At 43.0% G+C, this 19,422-nt stretch overlaps 1 protein-coding gene across 1 annotated transcript in view; it reads left to right on the plus strand.

Annotated features, from left to right (window-relative positions):
* Positions 1 to 19,422, plus strand: part of sh2b3 (SH2B adaptor protein 3) — a 73,849-nt gene that overhangs the window by 38,617 nt on the left and 15,810 nt on the right. Inside the window, exon 3 of the mRNA XM_080766539.1 lies at positions 15,143 to 15,244. Coding sequence (XP_080622665.1) covers positions 15,143 to 15,244 — 102 coding nt within the window. The remainder of the gene's footprint in view (positions 1 to 15,142; positions 15,245 to 19,422) is intronic.

Genomic DNA, 19,422 nt, shown 5'->3' on the forward strand with positions numbered 1-19,422 from the left:
CTGAGAGGCAGAGAGACGTACAGATCATGTCAATCTGAGCAAGAGGGCAGGTGGACAGACAGGTGGATGCTGTGTGAATCCAGCAACTGCAGTTTGGTTTGCTGCAGGTGTGGGTCTACTGTAGTTGTGCAGATCTGCTTTATTCTGCTTTATTACCGGAGCTATTTTGCTGAACTCTAACCAGAGCGAGTTCAGCGAGTTCATCAGTGCTTTATTGGAACCTCTCCGGTTGCCTATACGTCTGCTAAATGCTAGGCTGAAGATGCAGATAATAATATCTTTTGGTGTCCGTGTATGTATGTGTTTGTGGTCTTGGTCGTGTGCACTCGGTACTCTCTAAAGGTATGAGTCACTATCAACATCGATGATGCCCACAACATTTTTGATAGTTTCATTTTTCATCACTACTATCTTCGTATCGCATCCACAATCTGTTTTCTCTCTCCAGGGATTGACTAATGAAACCGATAAATAGTGCCACAAATAAAACTACTTCAGACGGTTAATGGATACAGATTTGTACGTGTGTATTAATTAGTTTCACATGGGTAGACCGTATGTGTGGGTATACTATAAGGAATGTTTTTGTCAACCAGAAATGTATACATTACAAAATAATTTTAAAACAAATTGTCCCCCTGCTGAACAGTAACAAACTGTGTTTTCACATTCTATCATATCAAACAGATTTTCTTTATGTTATCATCTGCAGTCACAGTGGTTCATTTACACGTTCGTGCTCATTGTAAATTGTGCAGGTTAAAACTGTCTACTGAATTCACTGCAAATATACTGTAATAACTACATTTGCATGTGATTTGCATGTCCAGTGTCCACACAGTAACATTGCATATTTTGTATAGAGTGACAGAGACAGTAGGCTGACAGGATATGGGGAGAGAGATGGGGGGGGGGGGGGGGTGACATACAGTAAAAGCCGTTGGGATCGAGAGTCGAACCCGCGGCACACTGCCAGACTGGATTACCAGCCAAGGTGCCTGGACCGCTGAGCCACGGCCCAGGCCAGATCTTTAGTGATTTGAGTGAACTTGGATTTTGGTTTACCGTCAGTGTTTTCATCAAATCAAATATTTGGTTTACATTCTGTATAGTTGAGTCATTTGTGTCACTCGAGTCATTTTATTTTCAAGTTCGTGATATCAGATTATATCAACATAGTATTAATGTGAGAATACACATCACCCAGCACTACAAGTGGGGGTTGATTTTGTTCTGATTTGAGCAATCATTGTTTACGGTTGTTGCTTATGCTCTGCAATTATTCACAGTAAAATCGTCAGTGTTCATTCATCCGTTTGTAACCCTGTGTATGTAACCCCTGTGTGTACTTTTAGTACATGTACACTCTCAGAGTTAAATCTGTGTATTGTCTTCTTCTAAAAAAAGAAGCTAAATTATCGATACAGTAGTTAGGGTTACCAGACGGTAAGGGTCCATTTGTTTCCATTCGTACGCTCTCAAAGTCACAGACCTGTAAGGGTCCATTTGGTTCCATTCGTGGATAAAAATATTTATATCAGTAATTTCTTTATACATTTAAGTTATTTGTCATATCTGCCCATATCTGCCCCAGCATGTCGCTCACTGGTTCGATTCCCGATCCCGATGACCTTTTCTGCGTGCCACTCCCCATCTCTCTCCCCATTTCCTGTCAGTCTACTGTCCTATCAATAAAAAAGCCTAAAACAACAGAAAAAACATAAATGTAATTAAATCGCTCTGACAGCGAGAAGTGCGACTGCAGAGCATAGGAACCCCCAGATGAACATGAAAGGACACAGGGCCTGCTGGCACTTTATTTCTACAACAAATAACACTTCAGCTCTTCTGGTCTGCTGCTGTTCAAATATTCCTTCATTGAAAGATTGTGTGTGTGTGTGTGTGTGTGTGTGTGTGTGTGTGGGGGGGGGGGGGGGGGGGGGGGTGCCTCGTCTGAACACAGTGTGGAAAAGTTGCTTCTCGCACCTGAAAATATTTGAGTGCAGGAGTGTTGCTGCGTTTCTTTTTTCATGCAAAGCGTGTGTGTGTGTGTGTGTGTGTATGACACAGAAAATCTAGAGAAACATCTAAAGGAAGTAAGGTGGTTAGAGTCATGTGGACGAGATGTTTGTGTCAGATCTCTCTCTCACTGCAGACATTTCACTGCTCCCTCTGTGTGTGTGTGTGTGTGTGTGTGTGTGTGTGTGTGTGTGTGTGTGTGTGTGTGTGTGTGTGTGTGTGTGTGTGTGTTGTTCAGTGAGTATCAGTATAATGTACTTGATGTGTTGTATACTAACTGTACAGTGTGTTCTTGCATAAGGACGCGCACATGTACTGTAGCACGTGTTTACCTATTTTCCTGCTATCCTCCTCTGCGTGCGCCAACATCATATCTGTGTGTTGTGTCTTGCCCGTCTGCTTCCGCACGCGCATGTGTGAGGAACCGCACCGTTAGTGCACCTGACCTGGCTGGGTTGCCTTTGGAAAGCCCCTGAGGGAAAGCTGTCCTTACTGAATAGCCAATCTACAGGCTCACATCGTGTCGTCTCGCGACATGTTGTGAGCTTATAGATTGGTTCTTTTAGCAGCATGTCCCTGTCGTATGATGACGTAAACTAAGCAAGCATTACCTCAATGCACTCACGCACACATGCCATCTTTTGTCTGCAATTCCATTATGAAGTAATTAACTAAGTGGAGCCAATTGACTCAGAGTTAAATTAGCACTGAAGATTTTGATCCCCGCCACGGAAACAATTGGTATGACACTTATTTGCATGCATACTCCCAGTAGGACTTTTTACAATCTCAAATCAAATCAAAACGTTCTTCTGCTGAATTCCTTACTGACTACCTGTTTAAGCCTCACAAATGTCCGCTTACATTTTGTCACCATTTTGCGTTTTCTTCAACTCAAGATTTCAGATTTTTTTGTCCAAAACTCACACAAATCCCCAGTCTTGACTTGAGTCATGTGATCAACCTGTGTCAGTCAGATATTCTTCATATTCCATGGCAATGATTGGCTTCTAAAGTTTGTGGGAGGGTCCCGTGTTACAAAACATCCGTCCGATCTATCCCGAATGTGAAGCACACATGGAGGGGCCTCTGGACAACGCAGAGCCACTTCCACCTGTATGTGGATACTGAGTTGAATGAATAGGCCTACTGTGTGAATACTAAGTGAATACTATGTTGGCTCAGAGGAGCACTCTTTTCTAGTATTGTGTGAGCACTGAGCAGTGTTAATCAGAGGAAGGATCCCACTGGAGTATCCAGTGAATCATCTCCAGTTGATCTCATGCCCTCAATGGCCACACCATTGGTCATCTATATTAGTTCCTTATTGAAGACACATTGGCATATTAGTCAGTCTTAGTCAGTCTCCAGTGCTCCTTTTTTAATTTTACATTCTTGGATTTCTGTGCCTCATGCTTGCCTGTACTTTACTCTACTCAACTGTGCTTCCTTTTGAGTCAGACCTCGTGTCCCTATACTCCCCACCAGGCCCTTAATAGTCCTTTAGAGCCTGGTTCCCATTACAGGACCAAACACATCCAACATTACGCTGTTGTCGGACGGAAACCTCCTATGTCCATATTTTAACTTTCTGTGGGGGTTTTTTGTTGTTGCAAATGAACACCATACTTGATCATAGTACGGCGTCACACAAGAAATTCATCAAACGTAACAGATCCACAAGCTTGTAGATCCACTAATGTTGATGTTGTTGTCTTATGAGGTTTCCACCCAACAGCGACGACTTATATTACAACCTATCTCTCACTCTCAGTATACCCTAAAAAAAGAAAGAGGAAAATCTGACCCAGGATTATTATTTTTTCACCAGCTTACAGTTGGCTGATTTGTCAGTGCGGAGTAGCATTTCTCACCATGCAAAATAAATAGCTTATTTTTTTATGCTGCGCTGCAGATATTGTGGGTTAACTCCAGCTCTGGAACGTCTCACTTGGCTCTGAAGCATGAGAAACCACTGTGTCGCTCGTCGAATATAGCCGATCTACAAGCTGAGCGAGATGGTAGATGGGCTGTCATGTGACGCAGCGGCAGCATGAATGGTTTTCAGTGGGACAATGGCACTGGGCAGAGACAGAGAGAGGAAGGGCAGGGCAACAAGAAAGGATTTAACCCCCTGGCCAAAGGTTGCTTTATTATTTCATCCATAATAGATTACAGAAAGTTCTGCTTTTCATCTCTGTTTAACTGTGTTTATAGCTAAGGTGCTTGAGTGACAGTTATTAATGAGTTCTGGCACCACAAATTGGTCAGAACTCAGAAATGAATGTCCCAAGGGCAAGGCGTGTGTGTGGGTGAAAGGTTGTGTTGCACACAAAAGGCCTTGATTGTACTTGTCTTTACACGTATTATGCATAGTTACTGGACACACATACACACGCCCATAACTGACCCGCAGTCATACATACACACCCATAACTGACACATACTGTAGCCATACATGTGCGGATGAGCTGTGCACACACACACACACACACACACACACACACAGAGATGAATGCACTGAATGCATTCGCACTAAAACAGACATATAATGAATTTCTCAGGAGGGTTATCTCAGTTTCAGTGGTTTTTGTGATGATTTCAGCTTGTACTTTCAGTGTTGGTAATATATGCACACATGCGTTCGCACACATATTCTGCAAACTGTGAAGAAAGGATATTTATATAGGCCTAGATATTGATCTTTCTCAGAGTTAGTTGGACAATATATTCTGACATTATTATCTTATTACAAAAAAATATAGTCTGTGTGTTCTCGTGCAGTGTCCTAGGACTTTTTATGTTGTGACTTATCACAGGTTTATTTTATTTATTTTAATTGTTTAAAGCGTGCAACATTGTGTAACCTGCAATATTGTAACATTGACGTTCGTGAACAAACCGAAAGCGACTATGCACGTAGAGTACATCTAGAGTATACTGCGTTTCAGTCTGGGTTGCTTTGCTTTTTTACGGCAACCACGTGAAGTCATTACTGGGAATTTAGTTCAGTTCCTGTGAATGTGCTTCCTTAATACTTTAACACTATCAGTGTTTCAGAGACGTTTTGCAGGGAGGGCAGCCCAATGAACTGGTGACACATTTAATCATTACAGCAGACTAGGTCTCTGAATGCCTGCGACAGGTTTCCTAGAACACTCTCCGTCTCTCGGTAATGCTGCTAGTTTTCGGTGTTAGTGTGTGTGTTTCCCACATCCTTGATCAATGTCACATAGCTACAGAGCAGATTGTGATCGTGATCAGTCCGAATTATCTGTGAGGCATTGCTTTTACATCTAGTCGGATGTCAGGAGGGGTTGTCTGCATTAAACCATTTATTTCCCTCTGTGGAGACACGCTTTTGCGGTATGTGAGCATACTGATATAACAAAATTTAGTAAGTCTTGAGAGGTTAGCTGAAGCCTAACATGTCCTATTAGTCAACCTTACATTGTTGAAAAGGCAAACAAATGCCTAGCACAGACAAAGCCGTCCGGAGTTTGACTTTTGAGTATCAATATACTGTATTTCTCAACCCACCTTGGGATCCTGGGTGGTCTTCATTTGAAAAAGCAGACTACATTTCAAACAGTACAGCTTGACCGCTTCTCAATTTTAATCTCAAATTTCCTGCTCTACTTTAGCAAATCAGAGGAGTTCTCTAGAGTTAATCACAGCATAAGACAACACATGTGGCAACGTGACACTAGCTTCAAGATGCAGAGAAACACTTTCAGACCGGTTACCTTGTTGATCTTTGAGAGAATTATTTAGGTGGCAAAAGGAGGACATGCTCCAGTGACAGTCTGGATGTGTTATGGTGACAGTCTGGATGTGTTATAGTGACAGTCTGGATGTGTTATAGTGACAGTCTGGATGTGTTATAGTGACAGTCTGGATGTGTTCTGGGGAACAACGATGATAGATACACAGTGACAGTCTGGATGTGTTATGGGGAACAACGATGATAGATACACCTTTTAAGTTGTGTAACAACAGCCCCATCATCGGCATCAGTATCAGTAATACATCATCTCAAAGAAAGTCCAGCTAGAAAGGTGCATATCTCCACCAAGCAAGGTTGGGCCTACCTGCCTACCTGAAAATGCTAAATGGTGGAAAATCTAGTTACGTGGAAATGGACATGGTGGGCGGATATAAGGAGTTGCGTCATGCTCTGTCTACAAATACATAGACGGCAGCATCCTACAAGAAGGAGTGGGAGTCCTCTTGGCCTGCCCTACACGCTGCCACCGCTACGTCTGAGAGGAGGTAGTGGACCATGCTGAACCAACTGCGTACTGCAGGGATTGACCGCTTCAACACATCTATGAAGAAGGCCTGGGCCATGGCTCAATGGTCCAGGCACCTTGGCTGGTAATCCAGTCTGGCAGTGTGCCGCGGGTTCGACTCCCGATCCCGACGGCCTGTACTGCATGTCTTCCCCCCCATCTCTCTCCCCATTTCCTGTCAGCCTACTGTCTGTCCCTCCATAAAATAACAATATATAAAATAAAGGCAAAAGCCAAAAGAAAAAAAAAATCATCTATGAAGAAGTGGGGCCTGGAAGGCAGCACAAGCATGCGGCGACTAGTGCGGGGAGGATCAACAGACTGCCGACCACATAATCACCACCTGTGCCCTGTATATACATTGTAGATCAGACTAGGCTGCATGGCCCCTTTGATGTGGGACCTGAGACGAGGGCGTGGCTGCACAACATTGAGTTGGACATCTGATGATGGTACACGAAAGAAGAAGGAGTCATGCTCGAAGTGATCCCGGGACATTTATGTTTAGCGACAGACAGACAGACAGACAGACAGACAAATATAATCTCTGTCACCAGCCTTCAGCCTGGTGAAGACAACAGTCAACTGAATATGTTAAAGATGGAATGCCATGATTTCTCTTGTGATACTCTTGTGACTTGTACTTTGCTGCTACTGTGTATTGTCTTTTGTGTATTATCTGTCTGTTTTAAAAAGCGTTGTACTAATGCACTTTTGCCCATTACAAATTTCCCCATCGTGGGACAATAAAGTATATCTCATCTCATCTCATTTGTTTTTACTTATTCCGTTTTGTTCTAATAAACCCCTAGGTGTGGTTATAATATTCAAATATGTCTTCCCTGTGGCCTGTGCCCAAATACATGCACCACTTTAGTGACATCATAAAATCATCCCCTCCCCTAACCTAACCCCTCCTCCATTAACCATTAGCATACTGTACATCAACAGCAGCTGTGTGGAAGGCTTAAGTTCAGGTGGGTGGTGCTAAGGTGAAAACCAGGTATGCTTAATGAACTGGTGGGTGTGGCCACATAAAACATAATTTTTTGAAAGAAATCTTCCTCCTAGTAATACCTGATGATCATGTTTTAGAGGGAGGGGGGGGGAATCACGGCACTCCATCTTTACAAAAATGTTGACAAAAAGTAAACAATGTAATCTTTCATTATGATGATAATGACGCCACACCCAAAAATCTGGTAAGTCGCGATCGCGACGCATTGTAAGCTTGTAGTGTAGATATGCTATTTTCAAAAGATTTTTAAACATTTGAAAACTTGTAGTATTTTATATATAGTATTGATACTTTGCCCCTCTGAGGACTAGTGGATAGTGTTGGTCACGGTGACCCTCTGAGGACTAGTGGATAGTGTTGGTCACTGTGACCCTCTGAGGACTAGTGGATAGCGTTGGTCACGGTGACCCTCTGAGGACTAGTGGATAGTGTTGGTCACGGTGACCCTCTGAGGACTAGTGGATAGTGTTGGTCACTGTGACCCTCTGAGGACTAGTGGATAGTGTTGGTCACTGTGACCCTCTGAGGACTAGTGGATAGCGTTGGTCACGGTGACCCTCTGAGGACTAGTGGATAGCGTTGGTCACGGTGACCCTCTGAGGACTAGTGGATAGTGTTGGTCACTGTGACCCTCTGAGGACTAGTGGATAGTGTTGGTCACTGTGACCCTCTGAGGACTAGTGGATAGTGTTGGTCACGGTGACCCTCTGAGGACTAGTGGATAGTGTTGGTCACGGTGACCCTCTGAGGACTAGTGGATAGTGTTGGTCACGGTGACCCTCTGAGGACTAGTGGATAGTGTTGGTCACTGTGACCCTCTGAGGACTAGTGGATAGCGTTGGTCACTGTGACCCTCTGAGGACTAGTGGATAGTGTTGGTCACGGTGACCCTCTGAGGACTAGTGGATAGTGTTGGTCACTGTGACCCTCTGAGGACTAGTGGATAGTGTTGGTCACGGTGACCCTCTGAGGACTAGTGGATAGTGTTGGTCACGGTGACCCTCTGAGGACTAGTGGATAGTGTTGGTCACGGTGACCCTCTGAGGACTAGTGGATAGTGTTGGCCACGGTGACCCTCTGAGGACTAGTGGAATGTTGAGTGTCAGTCAGTAGCCATGGAGATGGCCTTGAGAAAGGGACCCTGGGAAGAACGTTGGGGACTCCAAACATCCTGTGTGTGTGTGTGTGTGTGTGTGTGTGTGTGTGTGTGTGTGTGTGTGTGTGTGTGTTGTGTTGAAAGACACTGTATATGTGTGGGTGGTTGAGGCTCCATGGATGCATCCGTTGCTGTTTATTTCTGTTTGTTTGTGAACAACTTCCATAAAGTGTTTATGCCAGCTGGCGTGTGGAGACCTTTGTGAATTGTGCAGCAGCATAACTCGACTTTAGGTCCGTAATATAGTGTTGTGGGCCAGATAGCAACGATCAGGTCCCACCTCACCTTAAAGGGGAATTCAGCCTTTTTGGGCTCTCAATACATTATCTTAAACGCCTCAAATTCACATGAAACTTACAGCACAATGGACCTACTTAACTTCCAAAATCTAAGTGAGCACATCAATACCAGGATGACATTTTGATGAAGAGTTGTACCTTTTTTGTGTGAGTTTGGCATATCAGACACTAGACAGTAACAATCATGAATAGGTGAATAAAACATAAAAAAGTAGGACTAAACACATGACCTAATGTCAAAAAGGCTTGTATGCACCTTTAACATTTCAGGTTTGCCAGTATAGCGCACATACAGACTCATTCATACTCTACCCTACTACTCTACTCTACTTGTCTTGCATAAGCTAACATTGCATCATGTTGTAGTAGCTTGAAGATCAGTTATTTTCGACAAGCAACACCATTTTGCAATGGAGTATTAGAAGTTAAACTTCAGCCACACTGACAGTATACTGTAGCATATCAGAATATCCCAGCCACTATATTAACTGTGCGTGTGTGTGTGCGTGTAACTGTGAAGCTGAAACTGAGTAGTGAAAGCTTGACTCAGACTGAAAGGCTAAATAGTGAAAAGCGAAATATTTCAGGGTCATAATATTATACTGTAAATTGAAGTAGACTATCCTTTTCATAGTGCTGATTTACAGTAGTTTAACAGAGTGTTGTTATTCAGCATTTTGTATCCCTCTAGAACAAGTCTACATTGTTGGTCGGAGCATTATAGAAGGGTTGTTGTTTTTTAAGAACAAACAGGATCTATTACATTTCTCCCCCACAGAGTTGTTTGGTTTATGGAGAGACTACAGACCACTAACCTCCAACGTAGTGTTGTGGGTTATGATATATCCTCATCCTACAGTACAAGGTACTGGACAAAATATCACTATGAGAGACCATCCAAACGGGAAGCACGCACATCTCAAAAACGTTGACACCCGGGTGCAGGACAAAAATCCCTGAAGAAGACCCCGGAGGGGTCGAAACGTTGATTCCTGATTTCCTAAATAAAACTACTGGAAGTTTAAAGAACGGTGTGCGGACTTCCTATACCTTCTTCCAAAATATCACTATTAAATCAATATTGTGATATGACACTATAGATATTGTTTGTGATTTTGCATACGATATACACATGCCTTATGCCATATCACACTATTATGATATGCAGCATATCATAATAGTGTGATAAGGCATAAGTGTCTTTTACTGGTTTTAAATACCTAAGTGAGTAACCCTATATTTTATAGTCTAGCGATGTGACCCATTGTGAGCTGCAGCCGATCATTCCAAAATAAAGCCAGCCATGGGGTTTATTTTTCAATAATGACTGGCTCCGTGTACATTACATAGGGGAGTGGTGAATAAATGAATGACATTAATGACTGGCACTGGCCGGCCTATCCTATCATACACACTCGCTCTGTTGTCTCATGCTCCCTCTTGCTGTCTCGGTCTGTGTGTCAGTATGTTTATGTGGACCAGAATTTGGTGCGAGGCGGTGGCTGGTAGAGAGAGAAGTCAGATTAGAAGAGTTTTTTGTTTATTTTAACAGGAATGGGGTGAATGCTTAGCTTAGTGTCCCGAAGCGGCCCTGCTTTTCAATGTCTATTCAGACACAGACCTCGATACACATACCACAAGAAACAATAATAATCCCACCGTTGCCTGACACTAGTTTAAAGTTTTTTTTAAGAATAACACAAAGCTACTGGAACTTATTTTTAATTCATTAATTTGATGCCCAGAGATGGGCACAGGGGCACAAAGCGTAAAAGTACCATTTTCTTTATTTGTGTATGCAAATGTGTGTGTGTGCTCGCACATGTGAGCGGTTTGGAGTTTTAGTGAATATTTACAGAATGGAGTACAAGGCAGTTTCATAGACATATGGCCTGTCATGTTGTTGCTCAAGCAGTCAGACATCTGTTGCTTGTTTTTTTTCTTCTTTTTTTACAGACGCACCACGTACCACACATATGGTTCCTCCAAGACACTTCTTAGTCAGAAACTCATTCAGTCGCTCATAAAGAATTCCTCTCAATGAGTCAGATACCTCTCATATCCTCAACGATGAGCCTGGCTCACTGCCCCTCTCTCTCTCTCTCCCTTATGTAAGACAGTCCTAAAATGATCTTAAAGGGTGGTCTGGCATGTTGAGCAGAGACTTGGAACTTATCATTGCATTTTAATGCATTTTAAAGTGCGGATAGATTTGACACATCTAGCAGATATGCGATGCGAGAGTGCGGCCTATAGCCAACACCAACTCGGGACTCCTGCATGGCTGCCCTCCACACCCTCCTGTCTAGCAGCATCACACCCTCCTGTCTAGCAGCATCAGGGTCTGGAGCTCTACAGTGTTGTTTAGCTAAGCTGCCTCGCCGCAGTGCATCTATGCTACGGTAATGGTTCTAACAGAAGTACTGTAGTCCCTGCAGGGGAAAAGATAGACATTTGAATGTCAATGACTTTATAACCGAACATGCAGTGACACTTGGCCAATGTTTACTCAATTCCTTAGTTATGTTTGGTAATGCTTTAATAACTCTGGGGAAAATGTAAACATATGCTGAATCTAAAAATAAAGCCATTAATGGAAAAAACGATGTTTATCAATGTTCATCACGATGTTTATCACAAAGCTGTGAATGGACAAAGACATGTATTGACATTGGTGTGGTCCTTTAAACAGTTTTAAATAATTCATGTGCCCTGAATCTATACTATCCCAAAATAAACGTCTCGGAGCAACTCCAAAACTTTGTGGATGTGGCAACATGTCGCGCTAATCCCCCCTGTTGTTTTTTCATTCTTTTACAACTCTCCAAATGAGTCATGTTGCTCTCATCTCTGGCTCACTGAGCCTCTCATTAATATGATTAGGCATTGTGGTGAAGGCAGAGGAACTGTACAGTTATGGAGTGCACTCATGAGATGGGCAAAGTCAGGAAATGGGGAGGGGGGTTAATATATTCTTTTGATGCATCTGTGTGTGCGGGGGCGTGTGTGTGTGTGTGTGTGTGTGTGTGTGTGTGTGTGTGTGTGTGTGTGTGTGTGTGTGTGTGTGTGCGTGTGCGTATGTGTGCGCGTGTGTACGTACGTGTCTGAGGCTTTTTGTAAATGTGTGTGCCCAGGATTAAGACAGACATTCCTGGGACTCACACACTGTCACATAGACTCATACTCATCCGGCACACAAAGCTCCCTGGAATCCACCTCCCTGCTCTTTCTCCTGTCTCTCTCTCTCTCTCTCTCTCTCTCTCTCTCTCTTTCTCTCTCTCTCTCTCTCTCGTCTTCCACTGTCTCGGACGCTTCCTCTTGCACCCTCTGCCCTCCTCCCGCTGCTCTATCCCGCTCTCTCCTTCCTGCTGCTCCTGCATGCAACATGTCCCACAGGACAGTGACTGTCGATCCTACCGTTCCTTGTGGAGATGTATAGACTACTAGACCAGGGGCGCAACGGTTAATGGAACTCACCGATTGAACTAACACTGTGGTAGAATTAAGTATAAAAAAGGGCGTACGTTTTTAACACTCTGGCAGGCCAAAACGGAGGTCTCCGTCCTATTAAATAATTACGCCCAACACCAAGGACGGAGATTAATCAAAAGACATTATACTCGTTTCATAGCAGAGCACACCGGTCTACAGCCTGGGAGCGTCTATTGGGCATTCAATGTCATTTCCGGTTGGGATGTCACCCAAAGTGTTCCCCCTCCATTTTAATGGATGGGATCAAAAATCTTAAAACATGAATAACTCTTAATCTAAATCAATGATTCCAATTCTAACCAAAGAGTGTGTTTTTGACAGCCCGTAAGAAGTAGGCCTAATCATACCGATCCTCCCGGGGGTCTTTTGGCTACATGCTATTATATCTAGCACTAACCAAGATGGTGCCGTGCCACCTTGAAATGGTCTCTGAGGCTACAAATCACTGGGCGCATTGATTTAATGGTTCCAAATGACGCTGGGTGATAAGAGATAAATGATCAGAAATAAATGATGTTGCTATATGACAGTAATGGGTGTACGAAACAACGTATGGGTTACACCAGGTCTAAATGGCTTAACACCACAAAACATCTCACTCTAATACAATCTGTTTCTTTCTTTCTCTCACAATGTCAGACACACACACAGACAATGACATACACACACACACACACACACACACACACACACACACACACACACACACACACACATGCACGCACGCACAGTTCATAGCCATCAGCTCTCAATAAAAGTTGCTGACTGTCATTCTACATACATTGTGTTCTGCTGTCAACATGGCTTCATTGCTCATATGACCTCTGACCCACCATGCGTGCGTGCGTGTGTGTCTTTGTTTGCACACATGTGTAGCTGTGGGCTCTGTATTTTTCCTGGACATAAATCTGACATTATACCATCATGGTCTTTTTGCTGGGTTCATATGCATCAGCTGCAATGGTGGGAATAAGAGTAGGAGAAGGCAAAGCGACAAAGGTCATGAGCCAGATTCCGATGCACAACAAGGTAGGTACATGGTATGAGCATTGGTTCTCCGCGGGGTACTTCCACTCAAATGGAGGTTAGAGCAGGTTGTCCAATGATCCCTGGGTCGGCGGTCCGAATCCCGGCTCCTCTTGTCCACATGTCGAAGTGTCCTTGGACACTGAACCCTACTGTACACTGCCTCGCCACCATTGGTGTGTGAATGTGGGAAGTGAGGACGCTGGTGTCGACTGTTCGCCGCTTCACCTCCCAATGTATGAATGAATGAACCATTGTAAAGCGCTTTGAGCACTTGAAAAAGCGCTATAAAAATGCAATTCATCATTATACACAAATAGCTCTGCATAGGAGCACCACTCAAAAACTGATATCTACTTGTGTCCCATAAAAATGGGTCCATGACACATACTGTATACACCTACACATGTAGAGGTTTTTACATTCAAGAGGCGTATATTTTAAACGGTATACATTTTACTGTGCTGTGCACACAATAATGTTAACAGACATTCACACAGAGACAGGCCACCACTGAGCAGGAGGAGACATTCAGGGCAGTGCTCAGCAAAGAAGCTAACAACTAACAACAGCTAACAAGCCCCCTTGGACAAACACACACACACACACACACACACACACACACACACAAACACACATACACACACACACTGCCAGACGGGTGTACAAAGATACTTGCACACACAGATGCATAGAGTTTACTTCACACAGCCATGGGCACACATTCAGTTGCTTCTCAGGCTTGTGGTGGGCCATCTGGAGCCCTTCTCCTTTGAGTTGGGAGCTGTGGTCACTGGAGACATGGAGCGGGGGAGAAAAAATAACCCACATCCACGTTTATTCATGTAAATGGCTAAATTAGGTCCAGTGGTCTCCTGTGGTCAGTACATCCACTGGTCATCATAGTGAAGAAAGCAGGGGCCAATTATAGGGCTGTAACTAGGCCTAAAGATTATTTTCTTAGTGATTATTCTATTGATTACTCCTATATTTGAGAAGCGCTTAAAAATACTAGATATTTAATTGGAACGTCAATAAAACGTCAATAAAACGTTGCCTACATTTCTAAGTGCATAAATTTAAAACACTGACTGCAGCGGTTTTGTATTTTGCGTGACTATTTTGTAATTACTACACTAATTTAATGAACGAACGTGAACATTTTGAAGAACAAACTTATGTTAAAACCTGTGAGTGTCTGGCCTGGCTCAATCTGAGAACCCATTGTCAAAAGATAAAGGAAAAACTGCGCCCTCTTTTCCTTTGACGGAGTCAACAGTCTTGTCTCGAGAGACTAAACCTGGCATAACCACTTAAACCCTATATAATTTGTTATATAGGGTCAGTAACTAGCCGATCTATAATCTCACAGCACCGTGAACTTGTAGATCAGCTGTCTTCAGTTTGTCTATTTTCACCTTGCTTGTCTACTTTTGCCAAATGTTTGTCTATTTTGTTCCTATTATGACCCAGAATAGGAAGGCTAAGCCACTGCGATAAGGTACATGCATGTGGTAAAAAACTCAACAAAAAGGAAAAAGCATGAGAAAAGCCCAGACATGAAGGGATGTGGTGTGGAGGGAGGGGGAGGTGTACGGAGCACACCTGTCAGACACAAAGACACTTAATGACACAGGATAGGATCTGCTCTCTCACCCGCTCCAGTCTTCCTTTTATTTTTTATCTCTTTATTTACAGTATTCCTTTCTTCTCTTCCGGACATGTTATGAGTCATGTTTCGTCACCCCCCATGTTGTGTCTGCTAGTTGTATTCTGCATGTGCTTCTGTCTGAATGTTAATGTTAATGTGTGTGTCTGCGTGTGTGTGTGCACGTTGCAGGCCTCCAGTCCAAAACTGACAGCTCGGTGCTCTGACATCCAGGAGGTTCGACGCTGCAATCGTCTGGAAATGCCAGACAACATCAACACGTTTGTTTTAAAGGTACACTACACACACACGCACACACACACACTAGTGTCGGAGAAATTGGGACGATAATCGTTATTATCGTTGGCCACAATAATCGCAACATAAAAGGTAAAATGTTTCCCACCAAACATTGGCAATATGAGTGTAAAAATGTACTCTTTTACTGTCTACTATATACTGTGAGATCCACATTCGGAACGGAGATATTTCTCCTGCAACCAGCTGGTCCGTTTCAGTAGAAACAAACATGAAAAGAAAGCAGGCACTGCATGTGAGCTAGCATACGCTAGCATTTTACTTTTATTGGTTCCACATTACACCACTGAATTGTTTACTACCATGAAACTTTGATGAACCCTCTATACTGAACCAGAGAGAGGATTCAGAGGAAGTTAATGGTTTGCATTGCATTTCTATAGGGGAAGAGGAAATACGTCCTAGATGATACATAATGCACTATGCAGTCATCCAGTATCGCTTGACTTACTTAGAATTCCTTTTTAAGTATGGTACCAACTTGTCTGTAGACTGTAATTTGGAACAAAGATCATAAGGTCGGGTGATATGGACAAATATATCGTGTGGTATGGACAAATATATCGTGTGATATGGACAAATATATCGTGTGATAGAGAGAGAGAGAGAGAGAGAGAGAGAGAGAGAGAGAGAGAGAGAGAGAGAGAGAGAGAGAGAGAGAGAGAGAGAGAGAGAGAGAGAGAGAGAGAATAGGCTTACATAGAGACATTATTTGCCACCATGCCGGTCATGAACCAATACAGCCACCCTGTCAAAACAATTCACAACTGACCTCAGCAACCACAACACAACACACATAACCATCAGTCTTCAATTGAAAATTAACATTTGGAATTGATGGTTATGTCAGCCCAAAACCTCTAGCTCGAACCAAAAGGCAATATCAATTTCACTCATAGGATTACCTATTGAAGTGATCAGGAGCCACATACACAACATACATACTGTTCCCTGTTACAACTCGCCTTCAACGCCAGATATAACACAACGTACAAACTGTAGATTCACATCAGCATTCAATTCCAGAGACAGAAACAGTTACTGAACATGTTTCATTGCCACCCAGTCATTGGGTCCCCAAAACGACAGCAATAGTACACCAGCTTGAATCACACTAGTATACAAGTACACACAGCAACATACAACACACGCAGCAGCAGCAGCACAGAAGCAAAACGGAGAGCCTTCCCGCGTACGAAATGGTCGAGAAATGACAGAGTTACCACGTTGCAGCTTTCAGACACAGGGACACGCATGCATACATGCGACATGCGTGTATGCATGCATGCACGCATACATGGCACACGTAGCTGCGTAATGGAGAGGAGGCACCGCTCAAAACAACGTTCCTACCTTAGCTGTCTTCTACTTGACTTCATCAGGTGTGTAAGTGATGCCAGGGTCAAACTTTAGAACCCACGGGTAGAGAGATAGAGCCTCCGACTCTCTCTCTAGTTCATGATTAGCCCTCCAGCGGCGTCTCCAGTCATCTCCATCCTCCATACATCTGGCTAGCTGGCTCCAGTACTCCCAGTATCAATAGCACAGACAAGCCTCATTCTCCTGGCTGACAGCTTCTCACTCAGCCTTGGATGTTTAGCACTGCACGTTGCATTCTGGGGTAGTGCAGTGGTCAGGTATTTAGGGCAGGCTCTAGGGTCCAGCATTCACATCATGTCACAGGAGAATGGACCTTGGTGGTCTGGGGTCATCACCCTGGCTCGTGTACCTGCGGAGCAGGTTTAGAAAGAGACCATAAGCTTTGAGTATAAGTGAGAATGTAAGGAAAGAAAGTTAGCTGACCAAGAGCCACACAGTGTACACTGTACCCTGTCACAACTCACCAGCAGACAAACATACACAGCCTGTATACTGTATATGTATTGCATCCTTCCGGTTACAACACACAGCCTAGTAGTATACAGTACTCCACAGCCTAGTATACATATAGTTGTATGTCTATACGTAATGTTAGTTTTATATTGGATAAATAAAATAATACATTTTAGGAAAGATGCTGTGGGGACTTTGGATCATATGCCTGGACTATGGTTTGCCGTGCAATAAATTGAGAGACAGAAATCTAGATGTGTAATTCAGGTTATAAGTATAACACTTGGTTCAATATCACTTTCAATTAAACCATCATTGGAAAACCGTTAAATATGGAGTGCTGTGATTCCCCCCCCCCCTAAAAAAAATCATCAAGTACTATGATTATACTAGGAGGAATATTTCTTTCAAGATAGTGTACAGAAAGTGTTAAAATTATGTTTTTATGTGGCCACACCCACCACTTCAACCTGGTTTTCACCTTAGCACCACCCACCTGAACTTAAGCCTGTTCTTGTATGATAATGCGGGAGGGGTTAGGGTTATGATGACACTAAAATGACATTATTTCGATTGGGCCTTTTGACTCAAAGGCTTTCAGCTTTCAGGAAGAAACCAAAAATACACATGGAAGACATATTTGAATATTATAACTACACCTGGGGGTCTAGAGTAATGTTAACTCCATAGACACATGCAAAACAGAAAAAGTACAAAAATCTCAGCACTCCAGGAAGGATTTGGTGCTGTGACACCCCAAACAAAACACGGCGTCTGTATATTTATTCTATAAATGTATAGAACCCATGCACACAGCACTGTATATTTATTCTATAAATGTATAGAACCCATGCACACAGCACTTCATGGTTGTTCATTTCACCCTCACTCAGAAAAGGTTAATGCTTAGCATGGGTAGCTAACTCACCTGCAGAATAAAAACAAATCGACCAAACAGTTTGTTATGAAGATGAATTAACTTCTCTTTCAAACTGACAGAACAGTTTTCACTTACTAACAACATAAACTAATACTTCACTCAACTTCCACAATGTCTAAAGTTACAATATAAGTTGTTTATTTCACCCTATTTACTACCAAACATAAGGAGCTCCTGTCTGTCTGTTTGCAGCAGTGGTGTGTGTGGAGTGGGGGGAGGGAGGGGGGCGTGGCCACTGGAGGATTTTAAAGAGCCTGCTCAGGGAGGGAGTGTCTATCAATTCACTGGAGTGTCTACTTCTTCTTCTTCTTGTGATTTTCCGGCAGACTGGATGCCTTCCGGCACATTGCTGCCCTCCACAGGTTGGGATTATATGATCCCCTTTGGTGTTCTTCTCAGTGAGAAATATTTACATTGCCCACCCACATTATCCCTTTACCGTCATTTCTCTTCTGTTACTCAGCCACATTTGGCTGAGTTGGTGCGAACCCCTCTCTTAAGGTACTGTCCAGCTCTTCAGCACTGATGTCTTCCACCTTCAGAAACCTCCTAGCTGCGTCAAGCACCATTTTAATCCTTTCGGACTTGCTTTCTCTGGAGTGTCTACTTTCTAGGGCAGTGGTTTTCAACCCTTTTCTTGTCAAGGTCCATTATATTTATTCAGAATTTAAGCCACTGACCACCATTTGATTGCATTATTTTAGCCTCTCAGACCCAAAACTTAGAATATATTTAGTTTGTCGTGGAATAAGATGTTGTCCACAATTCCATGCTTTATTGATGTAGTACCATAGGAGAGATAACAGACAAACGTTGATCAAAATAACAATTATTCTACATTCTTTAATTGTGTAGGCCTACACTGAATTAAGTAATGCCGATGTTTAACAATAATTTAACACTCCACAGTCCATTTGGTTTCATTTTACGCTCTCAAGAGTAAAGATCTATAAGGGTCCATTTGGATACCAACTCTCCAGCATTTAAGTTTAAATGGGGACCACCTGGAACCACTGGTTGAGAACCAGTGGTTCCAGGTGGCCAATGTTTTTCAGTGGCCAATGTCGATATTTAGATTATCGTGCATCAACAGAGAATGCCCTCCCGAGTTGGACTGATATTATATTGAGAACATAGAGGGAGACAGTGGATTAAAGCACGCTATGATTTTGGCCTGCCTCCAAACATACAAGACCCCCTCCCTTTGATCTCCACTTAGGTTAATTTGTGTCATCTCTCATTATGCGTACAGTACATGTAGTAGGTGTGGGTTTAACTTGTTTAACATGTTGTGTAGTCAGTGTAAATACCCGTTAACATGTTGTGTAGTCAGTGTAAATACCCGTTAACATGTTGTGTAGTCAGTGTAAATACCCGTTAA

This window comes from Protomyctophum bolini (genome assembly GCF_963924005.1).
Source record: "Protomyctophum bolini genome assembly, chromosome: 6".
Classification (NCBI taxonomy): Eukaryota; Metazoa; Chordata; class Actinopteri; order Myctophiformes; family Myctophidae; genus Protomyctophum; species Protomyctophum bolini.